The sequence below is a fragment of the Microcebus murinus genome, chromosome 6 (genome assembly GCF_040939455.1).
Source record: "Microcebus murinus isolate Inina chromosome 6, M.murinus_Inina_mat1.0, whole genome shotgun sequence".
In the NCBI taxonomy this organism is placed as follows: Eukaryota; Metazoa; Chordata; class Mammalia; order Primates; family Cheirogaleidae; genus Microcebus; species Microcebus murinus.
The window spans coordinates 90039102-90065512 of record NC_134109.1 but is presented as its reverse complement, the minus strand read 5'-3'; the positions used below and the strand labels follow the sequence as shown (position 1 = coordinate 90065512).

The following is a 26411-nucleotide window of genomic DNA, read 5'->3' as shown; positions in this document are numbered from 1 at the left end:
GTTAGCTTGTGTTGCTTTGACTGTTTTTCTTCTTCTTGCCTGTATGTCCAGGTTATAAATAGATCTTGCTTTGGTTCAGAGACGCCGTGTCAGAGAAGGACACATTGGCCTGAAGAGCACAGAGGCAGGGAAGAGGGGTGTTCCCCGGTCCGGAGGAGATTGGGGAGGTGGTTCAGAGAGAGTTTTGCTTGCTTTTTTTTTTTTTGTTTTTTCTCAGACCATCCAATGGTACTGTCACCGCACTAAGTGCCAAGAAGAGGCCTAACTTAACAGTTTTCTTGCAAGGTCTAGGTTTTAGAGCAGGACCGGATTAACTTTATTTTCATCTTTTTTAGCATTTTGAAAACTAAGAAGCAGACGTAGAATCAGCGGCGAGCCTGTTGAAGGAACCCACACGTGTATTTTGCAGCACTCTGGGTAGAAATTGGATGTGAAAATGAAGCCAGACCGAGGTAAATGATTTATTTAAGTAGGGCTTGGCGCTTTTTTTTTTCTGCTCTTTTTCTATGCCTCATTTTAGAAGTGTTAACCTAATTCTGCAGCAAGATCAACTATTTCTGTATCATATGTGATTATCTGTTTTTGTGACAGATTCCAGCTGGTGAAGTAGAGAAAGGCATATGGAAGAGAGGGTTAGACGTTCTTCAAAAGTACTTGTAAGGCAGTAGTTTTCAAGAGAGAAGCTAGTGTATCTCAAAATGAAAGTCAAGAACTGTTTGTATCTATTGACACAGTACATAGTATCATTTCAGAGTTGCAGTTACTTATTTTTAGGTAAAGTCAATTTAACTTCAACTTTAAAGTTTACAAGCCTTTTCATATTGACAGTGTAAACTTGATAAATTGAAAAGTTAGAGTTGACAACTATTATTTTATTAGTACTGCTTTGATTAGTTTATTTTTGTGTTTTAAGCAAAGTCCAAAAGTTTACAAAGTACTCCGGTATCCAATATATCAATATATGGACAGTTTGGATTATCAAATCCCTAGCAATAAGTAAATGTCACTTCCTTTCTAAGCCTATATTTTCATGACTAATGAGAGTAATGTATACACTGTACCTTTCAAGGACCTCAAATTGTTTATCAGTCTTCTGATTCATGGCAAGGACCAATTTTAGAAGATTTGAGTATAGTGTAGTGGTTAGTAGTGAGGGTTTTTCAGTTAATGGGTTTGATTCCAAGGAATAGTGTAAGGAAGGGATTATTGTATTTGATAGGGAGTTGGACTAGATGAGAGTTCCTTCCAAATCTGAGACTTTAGGATAGGTAATACTAATTTGTCCTGTAAATTAGATGCTTATTTTAAAGCATATGTATCTTAAACTCATTGTTTTCCATATTTTCAAAGTGATTACAAGGACAATTTTTCTAAATAAAATATGTCTTTGGTAATAGCGTCTTGAAATGTGCTAAAGGAGTGGAGAAATCCATACTTTAGTGTTTTAGTTTTAGGTGTGTTGGCTGTTACTTAAACTCAGGCAACAGCTATGTATGTACTAAGTATTAGCAAGTGTATTGCTACTGAACAGGTTGCTTGTGTAGAATGCCTACTTTAGATTTTTTCCCCTACGAAATATATTGAGTATTGATCAAGTTTAGATCTTTAGAGTACATCAGTGGCTTAGGAAAAATGGCACCAAGGTCAGTAATTGCATTTCAGAATAAACAAGCAAATAAAATGAAAGTCACTGTTCTGGATTGTTGTCAAAAGTTGCTTTAAAGTCATAAGCAATTTAAAAAATAGTGTTTTCACACTATCTCTTTTAGCCAAAACTAGTGCTAAACACAATAAAGATGGCTTAGTTATACTAATATAGAGTACTAGGGAAAATAAATTTACTCATCAAAATTCCCTTTAAAAATGGTAGATTTCTTTAGCATTCTGAGGTAAAAATGATGGGATTGCAAATGTAGTGCTGTGATTATATTCCATAATAACATGAGCTTTTAGACCCATGGCTTTATAAAAAAAATAAGGACCCAAAGTAAGTAAGATCTTTTACTTAGCAAACTAGTACAGAAATACTGAAACAAGCTTTTCACAAATATATTTACCCTTACTATATTCAATGTAGCCTTGTCTTCTCTGCTGTATTTCACTTTTTAAAATTTTTATTTATTTTTAATTTTTTTTTTTTTTTTTGAGACAGAGTCTTACTCTGTTGCCTGAGCTACAGTGCAGTGGCATTATCATAGCTCACTTCAACCTTAAACTCCTGAGCTCAGGCAAATCTCCTGGCGCAACCTCCGAAATAGCTGGGTCTGCAGGTGTGTGCCATTATGCCTGGCTAATTTTTCTTTCTTTCTTTCTTTTTTTTTTTTTTTAGAAATTTTGTCTTGCTATGTTGCCCAGGCTAATCATGAACTCCTGGCCTCAAGCGATCCTCCTGACTTGTCCTCCCAAAGTGCTGGGGTTATAGGTGTGAGCCACATCACCCAGCTCTAGTTCACATTTTTAAAAAATTGCTGCCACAACCCATTGAATCAGTTTTTTTTTTTTGGGGGGGGGGAACCAATTAATGGATCATGATGACCTACACTTTGAAAGGCACAATTATGAGCAACACTTATTAAGAAAACAGTAATACTTCATTTCTTTTCTACATTAATGTCTAAGGAATTTTCTGGATAACTGAAACTTAACTCTCTAAACACCAAAAAGTTTTCAATGGTAATGGTATATGGAGAGATTTCTGAAATATTAATGCTTTTCCATTTAAAAAAAGAATGTACACTATGGGGATGATTTTAAGAATTGAACTCTTTCTGATGGATTAGTAGAGAAAACACAAATTCTGAGTAGCACTGTGAGAAAAAAATTAAAAGAAGAAAAAAAGAACACACAGAGTCTGTATAATTTAACCTTCAGTTGATGATAAAGAGGCATTGTTTCAATTTTGTACTCTGTCATAATCTAGAAATGCCCTAAAGAGATACTTGAGTATTTTCCCTCTAGCTTAAACCATTACAGCTTATCTTTTTTTAAATGTATTTATTTATTTTATTATTATTTATTTTTGAGACAGAGTCTTGCTTTGTTGCCCAGGCTAGAGTGAGTGCCATGGCATCAGCCTAGCTCACAGCAACCTCAAACTCCTGGGCTCAAGCAATTCTGCCTCAGCCTCCTGAGTAGCTGGGACTACAGGCATGCGCCACCATGCCCGGCTAATTTTTTCTATGTATATTAGTTGGCCAATTATTTTCTTTCTATTTATAGTAGAGACGGGGTCTCACTCTTGCTCAGGCTGTTTTTGAACTCCTGACCTCGAGCAGTCCGCCCACCTTGGCCTCCCAAAGTGCTAAGATTACAGATGTGAGCCACCACGCCCAGCCTAATGTATTTATTTTTTAGATCTATATGTAGCATTGGCTAGTTAACTTTTTCCCCCCAGATCTGATATTACTTTGCCTTGCTATCAGTAGGCTTTGTTGTTAATATGCTTATGTTTGCCTCTCTTAATTTGCTAGCTTTTTGTCTCTGGGCTAGAAAACTAGATTACCATACTTAATGTTGAGTTCTCCATAAAATGAGGGTAAATGGGGGAACTTCTCGATATTCATTCAGAATGTGAGCAAAATGTGGATTTTTTTTTCTTTTTTTGTTATTTTCTCAAAGTGGATTTTAATGTGGAGACAGACAGTAGGTTAATAGGAGACAGCTGTGCTTCAGAGTGTTAAAGCATCTAAATAAGTATAATAGAAGCCTCTTATCCTGCATTATTGGGTGTGGTAGTTGGTTAGTTAATAGAAAAAGTTTAAATGGGGAATCAGAGAAATAACAGCCTTAATTTTTTTTTACCTGGTACAATCATGGCCCCTTTTGGGGGTGAGATGGGCTCTGTATTTTTAGAGTTGAACATGATCTTTCTATATAAACCATACCAAGAACATGCACCTAAGATTTCTAGCTTTGATTTTTTAAGAAGTAGAATAAGACTTTTAGAACAATCTGAGGGTAGAATCTTACATTTTTAATAATTTTTAAATAATTTTTAAACTTTTCACACAGCATTATAGGTATCTTGTCTACACATAATGCAACAGGAATTTGTTTTGGAGAAAGAGGGAATTGATATTGTTCATCAAAATATGCTCTTTCCAAAGCATTCAACTTAGTTTTCATAGAAATAGCTTCCTTTGTACTCCTATTTCTTTATAATTGCTCATAATTGCTTTATAATAATAGTTATTATAATTGGAGTAGCATAAACAGGCTTAGGAAAAAACACCAGGTTCTTATTAAATATATAATTCAACTAGTGGAAGTAAAAGTGGGCAGGGAATTATTAGAAAGTACCCTATTAGCCACTGATGATCAATATTAGCAGTGTCCATCAGTTTTTTGTTTGTTTGTTTCTAAATCAGAGACAGTCTTGCTATGTTGTCCAGGCTGGAGCACAGTAGCTGTTCACAGGTGTGATCATTGTGCACTACAGCCTCAAACTTTTGGGCTCAAGTGATCCTTCTGACTATCTGGGACTACAAGTGCACCACTGCACCCATCTATCAATTTATTTTTATGGAGAGTATGGAGAGCATTGGTCAATGCTGCTAGTTGATAAAGTGAAGGTCAGTTAGGAAAGTTTATTATAATTTCAGATAATTAAGTTGTTATATAGCATGATGGCTACATTTCATAATAGTCAATAGTATTTTACCATATTTTAAGGTAAATTTTTTTTTTAATTTTAAGTACTTGTTATATAACATTACTTTGGTAATACTGCCAAAGATGAGTTCTTGATGTTATCATTAGCCCAGACATTGAAACTAGACACACGTTTATACACTTGTTTGCTATCTCCATCACATTACTTAATCTCTAAGAGTCTTAATTTCCTTGTGTGTAAAATGGGAATAATTGCAACTACTCAAAGTTGTTAGAATGAAATATGACAGTGGTTCCCATATTGTAGATATTAAATAAATAATAACTTTTATATTAAAACACCATAGATGCTTATATATTGGTCAGTTTTAAGATATACTCAACTGAGGTTAGGAAATAATCAAATGTTGAATAACCTAACACTGTTCTGTTTTGTATTCATAGTGTTCAACCTGCCAAGGCTTAAGCAGATTTAATAGATTTTTAATATATAGTGATTATCTGAGAAAATATAAATGCTACAAAAGGAAACTTGACATATATGTATAATTTATTTCTTTATATTGTCATTCAGTATTACAATTATAGCTTAACTTCTATGTGTAGGGAGTGACATGGGTAGACTAAGCTTCTGGAATAATTAGACTTTTAAATGGTGTTAACTGCTGACTAGAGCTGGGCAGCTGAAGAGGCTAAACAATTTTATTCTACCTTGGACTCAAGGATGTACAAGTTTCAAGAGAAGTCTAAAGTGTGGTCTTAGTGTAGAAGTAATTAAAACATTTTAAGTTATGTTATAAATGTATGGGATTTATAATTTTGTATATTTAAATGATATCTGAGTTTATTAAAAGTGTTATGATTAAAACCTATAAAATTTAATAAATCCTCAATAAACTAAATATACTGTGTTAAGTCATATTTAAACACATATTGTAGGCCGTTGAAGATCCTTAAGTAAGAACTATTGGTGCAAAACCTGTTCCACAAACAAGACACCAAACAATTTTTTTTTTTTTTTTTTTTTTGAGACAGAGTCTCACTTTGTTGCCCAGCCTTGAGTGAGTGCCATGGCGTCAGCCTAGCTCACAGCAACCTCAAACTCCTGGGCTCAAGCGATCCTGCTGCCTCAGCCTCCCAAGTAGCTGGGACTACAGGCATGCGCCACCATGCCCGGCTAATTTTTTCTCTATATGTTAGCTGGCCAATTAATTTCTTTCTATTTATAGTAGAGACGGGGTCTTGCTCTTTCTCAGGCTGTTTTTGAACTCCTGACCTCGAGTAATCCACCTGCCTCGGCCTCCCAGAGTGGTAGGATTACAGGCGTGAGCCACCGCACCTGGCCCAATTTTTTTTTTTTTTTTTTTTTGAGGTTAAAACTGAGAGGAGTGCTATCTTAGTTTTTCCCCCATATTGATTATATTACAAATTTAGGCATTAGCTTTACTATCCAGTGGTTTATGAACTTAACTACAGAATAATGCAATCCTCTTAACCTCAGACAATGCCTACCTGGGCAGCTTAAATAGGAGGAAAAAAATGATAAGGACTAGAAAAAAGTAGCAGGGGAATTAGGTACATTGCTTGCTTGCTAAGAATAGTTCATTGTTCGCTGATGTAAATCAAATGATAGAAATGACAGATGTTGGAGGAAAAGAAAAAAACTGTTGACTAGATTACTGTTGACTAGATTAAATAAAGCAGCCTTTTGCCAGATTCCCAGGTGGAGGTCGTGGTGATAGCATGAATAAGAGCAGCTAATACTTGTGCATACCATATGCCAAACACTGTTCAAAGTACCTTACATATATAACTCATTTAATCCTCACGACCACTTAAGGACGTAGATGCTATTGTCATCTCCATTTTATGGATAAATGACACTGAGTCACAGAAGTTTGGTGACTTACTCAGGGTTACACAGCTAATAAAAGGTAAGCCCAAGTGTGAATTGAGCTCAAGCATATGCTTTTAACCCCCTGACTGATAGCAGTGCGTGTTAAAATATAAGATATTGGGAACAAATTGGTTTAAAAATAGGATTGAGGAAAACTCAAAACAGATATTTGGTAAGTATTGTGATCTCGGAAATCTACTTATTGTCTCTATGCCTCAACTTCTTCATCTTTACAATGAGGGAAGTAATAGCACCTTGGCTTGGGGTTATTTTGAGGATTAAATAAAGTAATGTAGGTAAGGTACTTAAAACTGGCTAGCACTTTTTAAGCATTCAAATGTGAACTGCTATTGTTAATTTGGGGCATTTTCTAAGAAGAAGCCAATCATTTAGAGAAAGCTGAGGACAAAAGAAAGGGGCTGATTCAGCTGCATGCTGTGTATTCTCACTGTGATCTCAGATCAAAAGCTGGGTACTATTGGTCTTTCCTCCATTTGAGTTGATAAGTCTTGACACATCAGTAGTTGTCAAATAATCACTGGCTTGATACAACTTCCAAGATTCAGATACTAAAGGGGTTGACACAGAGGTACCCTATCTATGTTTTTCCTGTCATCTAGTACGAAGGGAATGATTCAGTGGACTGAACACTGTCATTTCTTTGAAGGATGAGACAAAAGATCATTGGAAGGCAGAATTGAGAGGCAAATGTGTATGTATATATAGAGAGGGACTTAAAAATTGATTTCCTCTTCAAAAACTGAAGAACCCATGAGGTCTGAGCATTCTGCATTGTAAATAAGTAGAGGAAAAAATTAGTTGTTAGACAAAGAACATTTATATTTATTTATTCTTTTGCCCTTTTCAACTTTGCATCTAATTATGATAATGTTTTCCTCCCTTTTGAGGCTGGGGATTTTGAAAACTGGGAATATTAAACTTAGAATAACTTAATGCTGCCTTTTTTTTTAATAATGAAAAAGTAAAATTATAGTACCTAGAAACAGTACTTTCTTAGTATGTAAACAAAAATCAATTGTCAATAGTTCTGTGTTTGCTCAAATAGGTGAAGAATCAGAATAGTTCCTTTATTATACCATATTTATTAAACTGAAACAAGATGGACTAGGTAAAAATTTTAGTAGCTAATCAAATATTAGTCTAAGAGCCCATGTGTAAAACCAGAACTCTTAGCAATAATCTGAGTTGAGCTTTCTCATATCTTTCTTTCTTTTTTCTTTTTTTTTTTAAATTTTCCTTATTCTTTTCTTTGCCAGTCATAAATACATAATATCATATCTTTCTTACTCTTCCCCTTGTTTACCATGCCAGCCCTATCAGCTGCCTTATAGGTTTTTGATTAACACTCAGGGTCTTATATGCACTATTCCTTTATGCCTAAAAAGCCTTTCTCCCCAGTAATCATGTTAGTGGCTCCTTGTCATTCTGTTGTAGGCTTAAATGTTGCTTTTCAGAGAGTTTTTTTCTGACTACCCTATCTAAAGTGCTCAGTGTTAACTGCTGTGATTATTTATTAAATTAGATATCCTTTGTTATTCTGTGTCTCAGCAGCCTGTATTTCCTTCATAGCATTTAACACATTTTGTAATTATTTATCTTTTTTTTCTACAAAATGGATTTTTTTTTTAAGAGACAGGGTCTTACTGTCACCCAGGCTGGAGTGCAGTAATGTAGTATGATCCTAGCTCACTGCAATATCAGACTCCTGGGCTCAAGTGATCCTCCTACGTTAGCTTCATGAGTAACTGGGATTATAGGGATTCACCATTACACCTGGCTAATGTTTATATGTTTTGTAGAGGCTAGTCTTGAACTCCTGGCCTCAAGTGATCCTCCCGCCTCAGCCTCCCAAAATGCTAGGATTACAGGCATAAGTCACTGTGCCCAGCCTGGATTTTAAGTTCTATGAGTCCAGAGACCTTGTCTCTTGTTCACCGCTGTATTCACATCATCTAGCAGACAGTTTTGTACATTGTAGGTGCATAGGAGAGGATTAACATATATTTGTTGAATGAAGAAATGACTAGTATGTCTCAATGTTTATGGAACAAATAAGAGTAGGAGCAAATGGTTAGCAATCATTGATTGTTTTACTGACACCAACTGAAATTCTGCCAATTTAGGGATTTGTTTGAATTGATAACTATTAGGCTATTATCACAACTTTATTCCTAATTCTTTTAAAAATACATTTAAAGATACTTGCCCATAACTTAAATAAAGTTTATATTTTTTAATTGGTTAAATCTCATTGAATTGAAATAGAACACTGTAAAAGAAGAAGTAGGCAAAAGCTGTTTGGTATCAGTGGTCTCCAGTTTATATCCCTCTGATTAACAAATAATCCATACACGAACATTTGCTAGAGGCTCTCTGACCTCCATCTATCATGCTGAATTTGTTCTTATTGCTGTTTCTCAGAGAATGCATGTGTATGCTTAAATTGGCAAACTTTAGGTTTATAAGTATAAAAAGGTAGAAATAGAATAGAGTAATAGGAAAAACACTCAAAAGGATTTAGAATTTAGATTTAGAATCCATTCTATTACTTATAGGTTTTGTGACTTGGGTCAAGTCCCAAATCTGTTTTCTCATGTGTAAAATGTACCCAGTTCAGAGTGTTCCTTCTGAACTTCAATTGAGATAATGTGTCAAAGAATTTTGTAAGCTGTGAAATGCTATATAAATGTTGACGAATTTACCTTATGCACAGGATTATTTGTATAGATGAGCCAGGTGTTCCCAAGCATAGCCAGCTGCATCTTAGTTGGGACCACTCTGTCTAAAAATATCAATCATGCAGTGCAAGAATTTTATTTTTAAAGTTCCTCCTGGTTATCCTGATTTAAGTTATATCAACTAGAGAATCATTTGGATTAATACATGTATATTTAGTTATACATTTTCCAGAAATATTGAAATGGCCATATTTTGGTTATTTCAAATGGTTCCTTTTTAGCAGTGCTGTAATGCAAGAAGAGTTAAGATCCCAAGGCAAAACAACAAATAAAAAACCCTGAGTCTGGGCTCAGACTTAGATCGAATTCTAACTTCAGCATTTACCAGCTCAATGACCTTGAGACAATTACATAGCCTTTCTGAACAACAGGTTTTTTTTTCTTTTCTTTTCTTTCTTTTTCTTTTTTCTTTTTTTTGCTCTAGTATCATCAACCTTAAGCTTTGTGGGAAAGGAGAACTGAGGACATAAGGTTCAGCACTTAGCATATGCTTAGTCCTGGGTAGTGATTGGTAAGTGGTTTCCTTTACTGACAAGGATACACAGCTTGGAACAGCTGCACTGAGGAGATGAGTATTTCAGTATTCTGTTGTGAAAACTAGTTGTAACAAGTGAAAGAGATCAATAGACACTATGTCACTGTCAACCTTGTTTTTTGCAATATACAACTACATAGGCGAAAATCAAAACCAGCATTGACCTAACCAATCTTTAATGGGAATGCAATAAGAAAGAGAAAGTAGGTAATTTGGAGCACAGCTATGTCTGGGTGATAATAGACCATAATGAACAGTTCAGAGCCAAGTTAGGGCAAAGAATGAGACAGGAGTAGACAGTAGGACATTGATAGAAAATACAGAGTAGTGAGATCTATTTTTAGTAGAGATGGGAGTTTGCTCTTGCTCAGGTAGGTCTTAGAAGTCTTGAGCTCAAGCAATCCTCCTGCCTCGACCTCCCAGAGTGTTAGCATTACAGACAGGCATGAACCACTGTGCATGGCCTCTTTTTTCTTTTCGATTTTTTCTGGTAGGTGAGTTGTCATACACTCCTTAGTGGATTTCAACTTCCATGGCCACTATCCTGCTGCTTTTTTCTTTACTTGAGAATATTACTTAGGATAGATTTAGTGCTTGGAGCATGGCTCTTCTACTTCTGTGACCCAGAATTTAGACTTGTTTCATGATGCTGTAAGTAATGGCCATTACAGGTTAAGAAACCTTTGGGCTAGCCTGGTAATGTAGTCATAACTTATGTTACTTATAAATAATCCCTATCCCAAGTTTGACCATTATTTGGACTTAAAAACATATCTCTTTGGGGAACATGACCAATTTGTATTTGGTGATTACCATTTTAAATTATTGATAAGAAGTTTCTACATCTTATTTTTTCACACCAAACATACCATTCCCACACCATTCCATTCTTGAATGGAATTAAATTTGTATCAATATCTGAAATCAGGCCGGGCGCGGTGGCTCACGCCTGTAATCCTAGCACTCTGGGATGCCGAGGCGGGCGGATTGCTCGAGGTTGGGAGTTCGAAACCATCCCGAGCGAGACCCCGTCTCTACTAAAAAAATAGAAAGAAATTAATTGACCAGCTAAAAATATATATATACAAAAAATTAGCCGGGCGTGGTGGCGCATGCCTGTAGTCCCAGCTACTCGGGAGGCTGAGGCAGAAGGATCGCTTGAGCCCAGGAGTTTGAGGTTGCTGTGAGCTAGGCTGACTCCACGGCACTCACTCTAGCTAGGGCAACAAAAGTGAGACTCTGTCTCAAAAAAAAAAAAAAAAAAAAATATCTGAAATCAGGCCATTTATAAGACTTTATCCTACCATCTAGAAAATTTATTTACACTTTTTCATAAAATCAGCAATTTTGTGAAGAGGGATTGTGATTTGTCACATTATCTACTGTGCCGTTTATACATAAATTTATAACAGAGTGTGCAATTTAGCCTTTAATTTTGGCAAATTGCTTTCTTTTTAAGGTTTTGGTCTTAACTCTAGGTTGAAGGCCCATCTCATATTTGGTATACTTGACAAAAGGATGCTAATATACAAAAATTATTTATTCATTTTACAGAAGAATTGGCCTTAGGATTTCTTTAAACTTCCCTACTTTGCTTGCTCTGTAATTTAATTTGCATCTAGTAAATTAAAAATTTAAAACCCACAGAAAAGTTGGAATAATATAATTAACATACATATAGATTGATTAATTGTGAACATTTTGCAGCTTTCATTTTATCTCCATATATATTTAAGTGAAGGGTTGAGTGGCTGGGTAGGATTGCTGGATGGATGGATGGTATGGATAAACATAGGGGTTTTGTCTATTTTTGTTTTGTTTTTAATGCAAAACCTTATTTTTTTTTTCCTTTATATTTGATGTCTCCTCAAAGAAGCTTTCCCTGGCCATCCTTCAAAAAGAGTACAGCTCTTTTATTCTCTCTTTACTCTGTGTTACTCCTCTTCATAGTCCTTATCGCTGTTTGACCTGGTGTTCTACATTTACTTTCTTTTTTTGTTTCTCTCTCCAACAGGAATGTAAGCTTCTTGATGGCAGGGACTTAGTGGTATTTGTTCACTTCTGCATTTCCCCTTGCCACTAAATGCTGAATAAATGTGTTGAATAAATGCTGGCATGCATTTTAATATCTTTGTGGTATAGCATAAAACTTATTACTGGAAATTTTTTTCTGTGATTTGTTAGCTTTATAACCCCAAGATCTAACTCTGTATGTTGGTTTTTTTGCTTCTAAATGAAGATATTTATACCAACTTCATCAGATTATCAGCGGGTTAAATGAAATGATGTCTATATGAACTCCTTATATAATAGATTGCTATATAAATATAAGTAGCTATTCTTTCAGCATTTATACTTACATATCAGCTATGATGCTAGGTTCTGGAAACATACATATGAGAAAGTTAGGGCACTGTGAGTCTAGTAGGAGCAGCAGACCAATAAACAGGTAAGTACAGTGTAGTAAAGTGCTTTAACCCTTTGCACTCACTTCTCTTTTCTTGATTCCTTTATTCTACTCAGGATTTAATTTTTTAAATACCCCAGATTTTACAAAACATAGCAGTAGAATAAAAAACTGGAGTTTCTTTTCATGCAAACTTATTTATTTGGATTTTTTTATATTTCAAATTATTAATACATTCAAAGAGTAATTTTAATCTCTATAATTTTCGCTAACCGTGTCAAGTCACACTCCACATCCGAGTGCAAAGGGATAATATAGCATTATGACCAAATGACCAAAGTGCAGGTAACACAAGCAAGGAAGCACCCAACAGCTTGGATTTCTTTGGAAAAGCTCCTTTAAGGCCATAATAAATTCAATTTTGAAGGATAAGAAAAATTCCTGATTCCTCTGGAAATGCCTCTTGCCAGTGTAGTGTTTGTGGTATCATGGCCTTAGATACACTTTGTTCCCTAAACAAGGACATTGATATCCCTCAGATTCCTATGAAATAGTAGAAATTTTTATCCTATCCTTTTTTTTTTTTTTTTGAGACAGAGTCTCACTCTGTTGCCCTGGCTAGAGTGAGTGCTGTGGCGTCAGCCTACCTCACAGCAACCTCAAACTCCTAGGCTCAAGCAATCCTTCTGCCTCAGCCTCCCCAGTAGCTGGGACTACAGGCATGTGCCACCATGCCTGGCTAATGTTTTCTATATGCATTAGTTGGCCATAATTTCTTCCAGAAATGGGTGTGTAGCAGCTAGTACAGTGGAAAAAACATGGATTTGGAGTTGAATATTTGAATAACTCATTATTCAAATATCAACACCATTACTTACTAGTTGAATGAATTTAGGAAAATTAAGCTAAGACTTAATTGACCTAAAATCTGTAAAAATGGGGGTAATAATTCTTAAGGTTTCTGTGAGGGTTGAAAAAAATACTACATATTAGTATCTAGCTCAATGCCTGGGCATAAGGTAGGCACCAGCTTTCTGTAACAAGTTGCCAACCTGAGGGCACAGGGCCGGTATCATCTATACCTGCTTCTTCCAGCTAGGATTCTGGAACTATAACTATCATGATATTTATTAATAGTAGTTTTTACATCTGGATTCAATTTAATCTATTGGGGATAATTATTAATCTATTGGGGATAATAATTATTATCCCCAATAGATTAATTTCTTTAGTGCTTGTGTCATTATATGAGAGTTTGCCCTCGTAACAGTTGTATTCAAAGGCAAGATTCTGTCAGTCCTTGGTTTCCTACTTTAGCAAGGACTGGGCACAAGGCATAGTAGCCTTCTGTGAAGTTAAACTCTGGCATTGATTTTCTTCATTGAGTTGGTGTTTCAGCTTAGTCTTAGTTCTTTTTTTTTTTCTTTTTCTTTTCTTTCTTTCTTTTTTTTTTTTTTTTTTTTAGCTCCTCTTATCCCATCACCCCTAGTCTTAATTCTGCCACTACTATCTATGTGAATAATCACCAATGTCTTTGACCATCAATTGCTTCATCTGATAGGAGGTTAGACTAAATAATTTCAGAGGTTCTTACACCTCCTAAGAATTCTATCATTCATAGCTACTTTCATTTTTGTTTTTTGTTTTTTTTTTCCAATTTTACTTTATTGTTTGAGCTTGGGTTCTCCTTTTTCTAAATATTGTTTCTCTGGGTGTTATGCATCCTTCTTAAGTTGACATAATAGCTATTCAGAAGTTGAGGTAAAGAATATACCTATGCCTTTGAGGAAGTATACTCACATTATAGTAATTATTGTGTTGATTGAATGCTGGTCCTGGGGGGTATGTTTCTGTGGTCCAGGAGGTTGTAGTCTAACCCTGGCCTGTACTTTTCTTGTGTATGTTACAGAGTTCAGGTATCTACCAGGATACTCTGAATGGCTACTGATAAAAAAAAAAAAAAAATCTCAGGTTGCATGATGGTATAGATTAAATTCCATTATGAAGAGCTCAGGACACGAAAATACTTTTGTTGTTTTGAAATTACTCTCAAGATCGTTTTGTTGCTAGAAATCAGAGTTGGAAAGGTCCTTAGAGAGTGTGAGTCTCTTTCATTTTTATACTTAAGAAAACATGAAGCCCAGAGAAAAGAAGAAACCGGTCCAACAAGAAAAGTAAAACTCAAATTTCCTGCCAGTCAATCAAGTATTTTCTATACTGTTCTACCTCTAGCCTCTAGCAAGAGCACAATTGCCTCTGGGTTCTGGCACCAGAAATGAAAAAATGATCATCAAATTTTTCTTGGGAAACTAAAAAGAAACAAAGACTAGTGGATTATATTTTAACATTGTTCTCAAATAATACATACATACTTGTAGAAGTAAGTCAAATGACAATAAATAGACTCAAAGTGAATAAGACATTTCATTTTTGATACTAGGAAACTAACAGATGAAAATAAATTAGAAATTAGAGATAATGTCTAAAATCTTAAAAATCAAGAAATAGCAGTGTCAACTAATTATTTAGAAATGTAGAGGAAAATAATTGTCATGTGAAAAATGAGAGACTAGTTGATATTACCTAAAGGGCCATTGTAATGATTAAATAAGGTAATCCGTATAAAGTGCTTAGAATAGTATTTGATTCTGAATCAGTACTCAATAAATGTTGCTTATTATTGTTAATAAGTAGCATCTCTTCCATAAGCAAGATAAATGCATATTTCAAGTGCTCTGAAAGAAACATACAAAGGTGAAGAGAGTGACTGAGTACAGGAGGAAGTCCTCTTCAGTTACAGTGATCAGGTATGGACTCTGAGAAAGTGAGCAGAGGATGAGCAGGGACCAGCTTTGTAGGGTGAGGGGAAGAACATTCCAGGCCACGGGGGCAATATGTGCAAAGCTTCTGAATTTAGAAAAAGTCTGGAATGCTTTAAGAACTGAAAGAAGATCAGGCTTCATACTGTAATTTGTGCTTCCTTCAGTTCCTCATTTTAGACTGTCTCCTTCACTAGAATACTTGGCTTCCAAGTGCAGAGACTACATTTGACTACTTTGCTGTTTCTCTCAATGCCTGTCATAGAATTGGCATTTATTAGGAAAAAAAAATTAAATGCCTATTGCTTAATAACTGTCAGTGCCTTATGGATGAGGACTTTTCTTTCTTTGCCTTTCAGACAGGAGTAAGCTAGGCTGCAGTACCCTTTTTATTTTTTTTAAAAAAGAGTATTTGAAAAAACTGACATTTATAAAATATTTCAAATAATATATAAGTTTAAGACAGCATACATTTTATATTTGGACTCATCTGTTTCATGGAATAAAAAATTTACATTAAAAAATTAAAGTATTTGATTTAACTATTTTTCTTGAAGTTCAAACTTTTTGGAGGGCATGGGATGGATTAAATGCTACATGGGATGATCCTGGTTTATGCCTGTTGTCCTTGTGTCCAGTCCTATTTCATAATTGTCTCAAACTCTGACATGTCACTGGACCTTGAGTTTTATGGTCACCCTAATTGCTATCTTACTTTCCTGCTAGTGCACTCAAATCTTGTCTTCCATTAATTGGTATGTCATTCTGTATTTAGATAGCTTAAGTATAGATTAAGATAGACAACTTGCCCCAGCTGTGTTGTGTAGAATGTTGCATCTAATATTTTAAAATTTATATGAACCCTTGTATGAAAACAAGGTATTAACAACATGGAATGCTTGTTTTGAGTTAGTACAAAACACTTGGATTTTGTTTTAGAAATGGTTAATTTCTAAAATTTTTAAAAACTTTTTTTTTTTTTTTGAGTCAGAATCTCACTTTGTTGCCCAGGCTAGAGTGAATGCCATGGCATCAGCCTAGCTCACAGCAACCTCAAACTCCTGGGCTCAAGTGATCCTCCTGCCTCAGCCTCCCAAGTAGCTGGGACTACAGGCATGTGCTCCATGCCCAGCTAATTTTTTCTGTATATATATTTTAGCTGGTCAGTTAATTTCTTTCTATTTTTTGGTAGAGACGGGGTCTCGCTCAGGCTGGTTTTGAACTCTTGACCTTGAGCAATCTGTCCGCCTCGGCCTCCTTAGAGTGCTAGGATTACAGGTGTCAGCCACCACGCCTGGCCTAAAAACATTTTGATAAAATATTCTTATTCAAAGTGATCTGAATTCTTACAAACAGGTCCTTCTGCAATAATATTTAGGCTGGGAGTGATGGCCCAGGCCTGTAATCCTAGCACTTTGGGCGGTCAGGGCAGGAGAATAACTTGAAGCCAAGAGTTCAAGGCCAGCCTGGGTAACATAGTGAGATTCCCCTCTATAAAAAAGAATTTTTAAAAATTAGCTGGGCACAGTGATGTGAGCCTGTAGTACAAGCTACTTGGGAGGCTAAGATAGGAGGAGCGTTTGAGCCTAGGAGTTCAAAGCTGCAGTGAACTATGATCACACCACCACTGCACTCCAGCTTGGTTGACAGTGTGAGACCCTGTCTTTAATAAAGAAATAAATGAATGACTGAATAAATATTTAGTGATTACATAGCTATATTGGTTAAATATGACTTAACATTTTTAGAATTTACTGTTAGGTAATAGTAGGACTTTCAGGACTTTAGACATTTGGTTCCTTGTCCCTCTCTTCTTCTCTGAAACAGATACTCATTGAGCACCGGCTATGTGCCTGGCATGTATGTGCTGGAAATATAGTGATGAAAAAGAACTAAGGTGGCCTCTGCCCTCAGAAACTTGTGGAGAAACAACAACAACAACAAAGTCCTGACTTTTTGCTAAGTCAACAGAGAAATTAGGAGCTGAGGTTGCCGTATGGCATTATAGAAGAGGTGGCCACAGTGGGAGATAGGGGAATTGGTCCAGAGGAAGAGAGTATCAATCAAATGGCCTGCACAGACTTACAGAATCCCTACACTCTGCTATCCTTTTGTATTTGTGGTGGTCTCAAATATTTTTTGTTTGAATGTGTGTGAGTGGGTATGTTGGATATTTTGTTGTTAAAAATGAGAAGTGGAAAGTTATTCCTAATAAGTTCAGGCTTCAATTGAGGTGCATAGTTTATGAGGTCTTATTGATTTTTCTCTTCTAGGCACTGCAGCTAAAACTTTCCTGGTCTAAAACTCTAGAAACTATGGAGGTTTTCAAATAATAAGTACTTTATAAACTGAAATTGCATTGAAAATGGAGAGGTTTTTTTTTTTTAAATTATGTATCAGGCACCATTCTCAGGACTACACTGGTGAATAGTGGTAGAGAACATCTCTGCCCTAATCAAGCTAACATTTTAGTGCAAGATGACAGTTCTGTATCACGTAAAATGTTTCACAATCTTGATTTGTGCCATGGGGAAAATAATGTGATATAATGGAATGATTGGATAGAATGATCAGGAAAATTCTGAGGTAATAAATGGATTTTTCAAATTTTTATTAAGATTCAAGAAAACAGAACATTTTGCCATAAGTGTTTCTAACGCAGTTATTATTAAATATTTTAAAGTATTATAATTTGCAGACATATTTCTTCCCTTAAGTAATTCTGTAATCTTAGAAAAACAAGGTCATTTCCCTACATAACCACAGTACTATGAACACACCAAACACATATTCCCAGAAGGTATTTTATAACTGTTTTGTTCGAAGATTCAAGTAAGATCCAATCTTCATAATAGGTTGTGTCTTTTTTCATCTTTAAGAATCCTATTGCTCTGTTCCTCTTCTTTTTTCCCCATGATATTGGCTACAAATACTGGGCTAGCTCTGGATTTGCGTAATGGCTTTTTCATGGTTCTATTGAACCTGTTCTTTCCTTGGAGAGCTTTGATAAAAAGGTTGACTGAAGCATTTGTATAAAGAAAAGAAAACTGTGTCTCTTTACACAGAAAGATATATTCAGTAGTTAGAAGATTTGTGCATTCTGAATCCTTAGGTATCTCTAAACATCTGTCTCTCTAGAAGGTATTGTTACCTCTAGTAAAGGAGTGTCTGTAGAACAGAGTTCTGGCAGCCTGCAAGATGTGAGAATTTTGGCTGTAAATCTCTAGCAACTGTTTCCTATTAGCAACTATTTAGCAAAATAAAACCTAATTTCAGCCTTTAATATGTGCTTCTAAGGTAGATGTTGGTTGAATATAATATGGTAGAACCAAATACCTATTTCAGGACAGTAGAGGATGGTAGTAATTAATTGAGAGACAGTATCAGGTGGAGCAGTGGCTTTAAAAAATTTTTTGAAAGTGATCTACAATTGGAAGACATTTGACAATGCTGCCCCATAACAACACCCCTGTCCTTACTCCCATAAACCAAAAGTAATTTATCAATCTAACTATGAGCAGTTGTGGCTGATCTTTTATTTTTCCTATTTTATTTAAAAATAAGATAATAGTCCCAACCCTTTATATTATCTCAAAGCACATTAATTTTCCAGGTTGTTTTATCATTTGGAACTAGAAAGACCTGGGTTCAAGCTCTGACTTTTATCACTTGCTGTGTGTATAAGCTTGACTAAGTTACCTTACTTCTCTGAGTTTGCATTTCATTGGTTAAAATTGGGATAGTGTATTCATTTTATAGTTTCATTATAATGACATAACCTGAGTAAAGAGGTTATACTTACTAAACCCACAATCAGGGGGTATTTTCTTTCCAAAATTTGTTAGCTTAGGAAATTGGGAGGATGGCATTGATAATAATGGTGAAACTTAGAGGAAGATAATTCAGTTTTAGACATGCTAGAGTTTGAGGTGTTCTTTATAGCCTGAAGAGTTCAGTCATATCACTTGGAAACAAGCCTATATAGAATAGTCTCAAATTAGCAAATTTTAAAAAATGTAAGTGAACAATATTAAAGCTTGGGGACTTAATGATTGAGCCTTCTTAAATCTACATGAAGTTGACTAAATCTATACATCTGTTTCACTTTGTCAAATTTCTACTACATTCTCCAAAATTTTAAATGCAAAATCTGTCATTTGTATGAGTATTTGTGTCTATTAGTACAGGTAATGATGGATAGTTGTGGTAAAAATCACAGGACTTGGAATTAAACCTGAGGTAGATGATTCTAACTAGGTAACCTATCAGCTGCCTTAATTTTTATGATTCAGTTTCTTCATCTACAAAATATTATTTCACAAAGTTGTGATTGTCAAAGGGACAAGTAGATATGGGATCCATTATCTCCATGGAAAAATTTTTAGCAAAACATCATTTTATTTATCAAAATAAAAAATTTATGATTGGTATTCAATTTTTAAGATTGACTCAAACAATATTCTTTATGATAGCAGGAAGTTAACATCCTAGAATATGTCTTTAAGGAAGTATGGATAAAGGGAATCTGTACATCTTGGCACACATTTAATGTAATAATGGTGATACTAATTTATAAAGACTAAGTGTTATAGGATATTAAAAATAAATTCTTATACTTGATCTTGATACTTATTAAATCTGAGTAATGTGTGTATGAGATATTATTAGAAAAAGTGTTTGTCCAGTAGCTTAGATTATAAATAACCCCTGTTCTAGCTCATTTTAAACAATGTAGTGTGAATGATGCCAAAAAACAGGCTAGAACATTTTCTTCTTTCCAAGATCTTTGATTTTGTAAACAAGGCTTTCGTCTTGGAACTAATCTAGGTCATCATAACCCAAAATCTTTTGAAAGATGAGAACCCCAATTAAGTCTCTTAGGTACTTGTTAATATTTTAATTTTTAGAATGTAAGCTCTTAAAAATACAATATATTTTTTTTTGAGACAGAGTCTCATTTTTTTTGCTCAGGCTAGAGTGAGTGCCGTGGCGTCAGCCTACCTCACAGCAACCCCAATCTCTTGGGCTTAAGCGATCCTACTGCCTCAGCCTACCGAGCAGCTGGGACTACAGACATGTGCCACCATGCCCGGCTAATTTTTTGTATATATATTTTTAGTTGGTCAATTAGTTTCTTTCTATTTTTAGTAGAGGCAGGGTCTCGCTCAGGTTGGTTTTGAACTCCTGACCTTGAGCAATCCACCTGCATCGGCCTCCCAGAGTACTAGGATTACAGGTGTGAGCCACTGCACTCGGCCAAAAAAATACAATATTTTTGGGTTGCTATTTGGCCACCTGGTTTATTTGTACCTTGTCATAATGAATACAGATCATTTCAGCAAATATGATTGCTAGGAATCTCCATGAGAGTGGGAATTAATATAATTTATGGTTTAATTTATCCCTATACTGACCTAACAGCATTAACATTTTGTTTTTTAAATAAAAACTCTGATTTAATTGAATCATAAATTTCTCTGTTTTCAACAACTGTTAACAGTGTTAAATTTTAGCTATTGTTTAGTCTTCATTGCAAATTAGTTGTTGTACTGTTAAATGCGACATTTTAGAAATAAAAAAAAATATTAGTGTCATAGAAAACTTTTTTTGGTAATCAAGATTTAAGCTTCATTCCCATTGTTATTAATGTGGATCAATGTATACTAATGTATTTCTCATTGTTTATATGTATGTATGCACCCTTTGTTAACATCATACAGACCTGACATATGCAAAGGAAACATAAATTGTATGCAAGCCATGTACTGGGCTAAGTGATGTACAGCACTTAGAGAAATTATTATTCTCACTTTACAGATGAAGAAATAGGTTCAGATAGGTTAATTTTATAGCATAGCTTATATGTGGAAAAAACTTGAACCTCCTGGCTCTTCATTATGTCATGTCTTGCTACTTTTAGGGATCTTTCCAATAATGAAGTTGGATTTTGTACAAACATGTTTACTCTGACACATCTGGACATTTTCTCTCAACCCTCAGAACCATTTGGGATAACAATATCCTATTTGTATAGTACATTGCTGCTTTCAAAATAATTTTATCCTGTCCTATTTGATCCTTACAACATACTGGCACTGCAGATAAAAAATAATGAGAAATTTCAAAGAAATGCTTAAGATCTCAAAGCTGGTTAGAGATAGATTTTGGACCAGAATCCACATTTGTGGTTCCCAGTTTAGTGTCCTTTTTTATTTTTATTTTTCACTTTCTCTGCATTAAGTATGTAATCTTTAATGATGAAGTAGTAAAGTGTTACAGATTGAACTTTTTAATGATGTCATGATCACACTACAGCTACAGCTTGGCTCTCTGTTTAGCAGTTAAATCTCGTTTTTCTGTGTTATATAAGTAGTGTATTAATGACAGTTTTGAGGTGTAATGAGGCTGAGTACTAAATGGAAAGTGTTTATGTGAGATTTCTGTAAACTTTATTTCTGGGTAATGCCATATTTGCCTTGTGGAAATATATATAAGAGAACAATTGTTAAGGGAAGGACAGTAGTGGTTAAGAGCATACCATGTTAGATTCAGGAAGACCTAAATTTGAATCCTGGCTTTGCCCACTTGGTTCTGGTTAGTTGGGCAAGTAACAAGCCAGTTTCCCTATCTTTGGGTATAACAACTACCTGAGGGTCAGAGGAGATGGGTATGTAAAGGGGTTGGCATCATGCCAGGCACATGGGCCAATGTGTAGTGACTACCTAATATCTATATAATATATATACAATAGTCATTTAATATATGTATATATGTAGTAGCTATTATTACCTTTGAAGGGTTCTTTTTTCTACCAGCAAAATAAATAAATATATATATTTATTTGTTGTTGTTGTTTAGGAAGTATCAAAGATAGCATAATTAACTCTAAAGTCTCTTATTGTCAGTAGATAGTTCTCAATTATTCTGCTAACAGCATAGATGATCTGAAATAGCACATATTTGAAATTTTTTCCATTTTGTGTTTGAAATATGTAGTATAAAAAACTCTTATGAAAGATCAGTTTTCCTATTTATTTACTTACATTTGGATAATAGAAGTAATTTATATTTTTTGAACTGGTCCATTTGCAGAGTATATTTAACAGCCATGCTAGGTGGGTTCCAACGGAAAAGGGAATTTTTCATGGTTGGGGATTCAACTTTGAGAACCTGGAACTAGCACTTGTATAGAATTTCATGTTATGCAGATTCTTAGTTTGTAGACTTTTGAGATTTACAAAGTAGGTAATGTGCCATCATTTTATAGCATACTTATTCTAGCTTTGTGTACCAAGATGACCAAATCAGGAAAAAGTAAGCCTTCTTCAAAAATATATAAAGTGCCATTCTGAAATTTATTGGAAAATTAGCAGAACAGAGGAAGCATTTCACTAGATAAAATTCTCTGAATTGAATTTAAATTTTTAAGGTGCCACATCTCTTGGAGTATCTTTATTCATTTATAATTACATCCTCTGATTAAATACATTTAATATTTTTCTGTAAGTTCTTTCCATATGTCAGTCAATTTTATATTGTAAGTATATGATATCATTGGCCTTTAATTAGAAAGTTTAAGAACTATACCTAAAAGGAAATAGTCTAAAACAACCTAGGGACTATATATTATTCTTCCTTTTTTGATACAGAAAAAGGTTAATTTTAAAGTATAAATTTATTTATTTATTTATTTATTTTTGAGGCAGAGTCTCGCTCTGTTGCCCGAGCTAGAGTGCTGTGGCTGTTAGCCTAGCTCACAGCAACCTCAAACTCCTGGGCTCAAGTGATTTTCTGGCCTCAGCCTCCTGAAAAGCTTGGACTACAGGCATGCGCCACCATGCCCAGCTAATTTTTTCTATATATATCTTTAGTGGGCCAATTAATTTCTTTCTATTTTTAGTAGAGACAGAGTCTCACTCTTGCTCAGATTGGTTTCTAACTCCTGACCTTGAGTGATCCTCCCGCCTTGGCCTCCCAGAGTGCTAGGAGTACAGGTGTGAGCCACAGTGCCCAGCCTAGATTCTGTTTTGAACCCAGGTTGGCCTGACTCCATAATCCTTGCTGCCTCCACTGTGCCATTTTTCTCTGAGTCACCTGTCTCACAGGCTTTTTGTGTTCCCAATTGTTATCTTCCTTCTTGTTATTTCTCTGGGGGCTTAACATCTCTCCTTCTGGCTAATTGTGGGTCCAGTAATCAGATTCTTTCATTAAAGTAATAGTGAGATTTCATTAAAGTGAAAAGAAACACCCTCTTCCAGGTTGTATTTCTTGTATACTGTAGAACCCCATGGATCCTAGAAGCTTCTTCAGGAGTAGGAATCTTGTGGATTCTGGGCCTAACAGGAAATTGCAGTGCTGTTTGTGGCCTCTTGTTTAAAAATAGCCTCATGGTGCTCGTAAGGTGCATTAGTAATGCCAACATTTCCATCAGCCTCCAGTCCCTACCCCCAAGACACTCAAGAGAAACAAAAATCTGAGTAATAAACAGCTTGCTTCTGCTGCTGCTTCAGCCTACTCCCACAAACCACTCCTTATAGAAATCCTAGAGCCACTGCTGATAATTTTATTGGAAGAATGCAAATAAAAAGTTCCATTGCTTTAAAAGTTTGAAAACCACCATCCTAGTTGATGTGATGATCAGGGGAAATACTTCCGAAATGAGAAGTTTTTTTGATCATTCACATTTGTTCATCCCCTGCTACCTGTATTGACTCTCCCAAACAACTTCATAAGTTAGGGAGGGATTTTTGTTTTTGTTGAAGTTTGTAGAGATAATGTGGACTGGTACACTTAAGCCCAGTAACTTGAAATCTGAAAAAAATCTGTACTTTCATATCTGTAAGTATTTATGATAAAGAAAAGTAAATGAATTTAGGCTAAATGTCATCGTTTTATGTAATGATATGTTTTACTACAAATACCTAGTTAAATCTTGTATTGTTTCTAGAGTAACTGAGTATTTTTCCTTTATGAATCCTTCTAATCAATCTGTTAACCTGTTTTTCTAGCCCTCTTAAAAGCACTGCATACATTTGAGGAGTGCTATTTCAGGCCTGTATTCCATTTTAAATATCTAAGAGGTTGTGCTTTTCATAATCTAGGAACTTGTGAAATTTGTTGTAATTTATAGTTCTAGGTAGATGGAGGATGATGCTTTATTCTGTTTGTTGTAACTTACTGTATTTCCACATTTTCAGAGGGTTTCACTTGGTAGAACCTGATTTACTTGAAATGTCAAGTAATAAATTGATGCCCTCCACTATCCTTCTCTGTCCTCAGTTTTATGTGAAACACTGAAATAAACCTTTTGTCTTAAAAATTTCTGTTTTATTTTATTATTATTTTTATAGACTAGTCAAATGCAGTAGTGAGAAGGGGGAAAGTAGTAGAACAAGGAGTTTAATCTGTAGCTGACTGTGAACAATCAAGTAAGATAACTCACTACCTTCAAACCAGCCTCTCTCTGTTTTAAAAGCAACAAGAAGAACATATTTTAGGGATTCATGCAACAATACTGTGTCATTATTGGTCTACTTTTCTTTCTTTTCAAGTTGCCTAAACACAGCTGAGTTCATAAGAGGAGCAAAGAAAACAAAACAGTGCTGCCAAGTAGACAGGAAGCTGTAGTGGACCTATCGAGCAGGGGAGGTTGAGCACACCCTCCATCCAATCAGCTGTGAGTGCTGTTGCTATGTGCGCTCTTACTCTGCTGCCTTTGTGAAAACCTTACACAGAGGGAAGTGGAATCAGCACCAACGCTGAACATTTGTTTTAACCGCTGCAGACATCTGGATCCCTCAGTTTCTGACAGTATAGCTGTTGACAGCCAGAAGGCAACTTCTTTTATACAAGGATTCCAGTATGGTTTTCAGTGGAAACAAAGGGCTTCACAGAGAAGGTGTGTAATGAAGTGTTTTTAACGGCTTTATTTTTAAGCTTCCAATTTTCTGTAGCTGTTTACCAGTTGTGATGCTTGCTTTGCATGGATTTTTAATAAATAGTCTAGAAAAATGATCTCACTTTTAAAAGCATTGAACTTAGAGAATTTTCTTTAGCTTCATATAGCCTGTTTTCTTTGAATAACATTGCTTAAAAGATTATTAAAATGCTGGTCTGAACAATGAGTAGGAAGAAAAGAAACCAAATACAATGTGCTCAATTTAATGGGGAAAAATATGACAGAAATAAGAATACAGAGAAGAGAATGTGAGTTAGCCAGAAACATTAAATGTATATGGGGGCAGGAGGTATTTTTTAAATAAAAGCTGTTAAGGAGAATGTATTTAAAATAAGTTACTTATTTCTAATTGAATTCATTTTTTCTTAATTTGACAAAGATTATCAGAATTTAGCTAAGTGAGATTTTTGGCATAGTTTAAGGAATTGATGTGCTTTTTTATAAAGCATTTCTGAAGATGCTACCTCAAATTGTGCAGTCTCTTAATTATTTGATCTGTTGACTAGTTCTGTGCAGTTCAGATAAAGGATGGTAAGATAATTCAACAGCAAATTTAGTGTAGTGTGTAATAAATATCCATATAGAAAATTGGAGAATAAACATTGAAGGCAACATACCACAAAGAGTTAAGGTAGTATTTTAAAATTAAAAGTAGGCCCCCTAAATGTAATAATTCCATATCTGACTTAGTTAATACTGCAAATATAGTAAAATCTTATTAACTTAAACTACACTAACTTAATATTTGTGATAATTGAACAGAATATAGGTTACCGTTTGTTTATGTAGGATCTGGAAGAACTGGTCTGTCCAACAGATTATAGTGAAGTTTTAAAGTATTTTAGATAAGCAAAAGGTTTTTTTTAGCATTTTTCTCAAATGCTGTGAAATTAATTAACATATTTGATTTAGCTAATGATTATTTTAATTAAAACAGCAGACTAATTAGTATATAGCCTATTTTATGAACAGTCCATGTTGAGCTAATAACCAGTTTTGCTTTTTCAGTTTCACATGGTTGTCTCATGGCTTGTTTTAATTGACTCGGTGATTGATATCTGATGAATAAAGTTAGTGTAAGTTCAGAGTTAACATTAGAGCTTTATTTGTTATCCCTACATATAATATATTTTGGAATAGGATAGGTTTTGTTGTTTTTTTTTGAAAAAGTACCTGTCATTAGAAAATCTTAGCAATCAATGTCAGCATTTTTTGGTGAGGAAAGAATATGTAGATATTTCTTTTCCTTGAAAAGAACTCAAAATATATCCCATGCTTTTGAGCCTTTTACTGGTCCTTTTTAACAATATTACATATATGATACCTGCATTAAGTTTAAAAGATTTCAAAGAGTAGGTACAAATTTACAAAATAAATTATCCTTAAACACCATAAAAGTGTTTTATGTGGACCTATATGTTGCTG

At 34.8% G+C, this 26411-nt stretch overlaps 1 protein-coding gene and 1 non-coding gene across 8 annotated transcripts in view; both read left to right on the top strand.

Moving 5' to 3' along the window:
• Positions 1-26411, top strand: part of ATOSA (atos homolog A) — a 144456-nt gene that overhangs the window by 31623 nt on the left and 86422 nt on the right. For 4 of the 7 annotated variants that reach the window (XR_012919778.1, XM_076004382.1, XM_076004383.1 and 1 more), the window contains exon 2: positions 336-452. Coding sequence is in view for 5 of the 7 variants with exons in the window: in XM_076004382.1 (XP_075860497.1) it covers positions 437-452 (16 nt within the window). In the remaining 2 variants the exon portion in view is untranslated. Of the gene's footprint in view, positions 1-2; positions 24927-26411 lie in introns of those variants that run through there. The other 3 variants (XR_012919777.1, XM_076004379.1, XM_076004380.1) reach the window with 2 other exon arrangements.
• LOC142871704 (small nucleolar RNA SNORD26) lies at positions 2737-2806 on the top strand. The gene has a single exon (XR_012919919.1). It is a non-coding gene; the product is annotated as a small nucleolar RNA SNORD26 (small nucleolar RNA).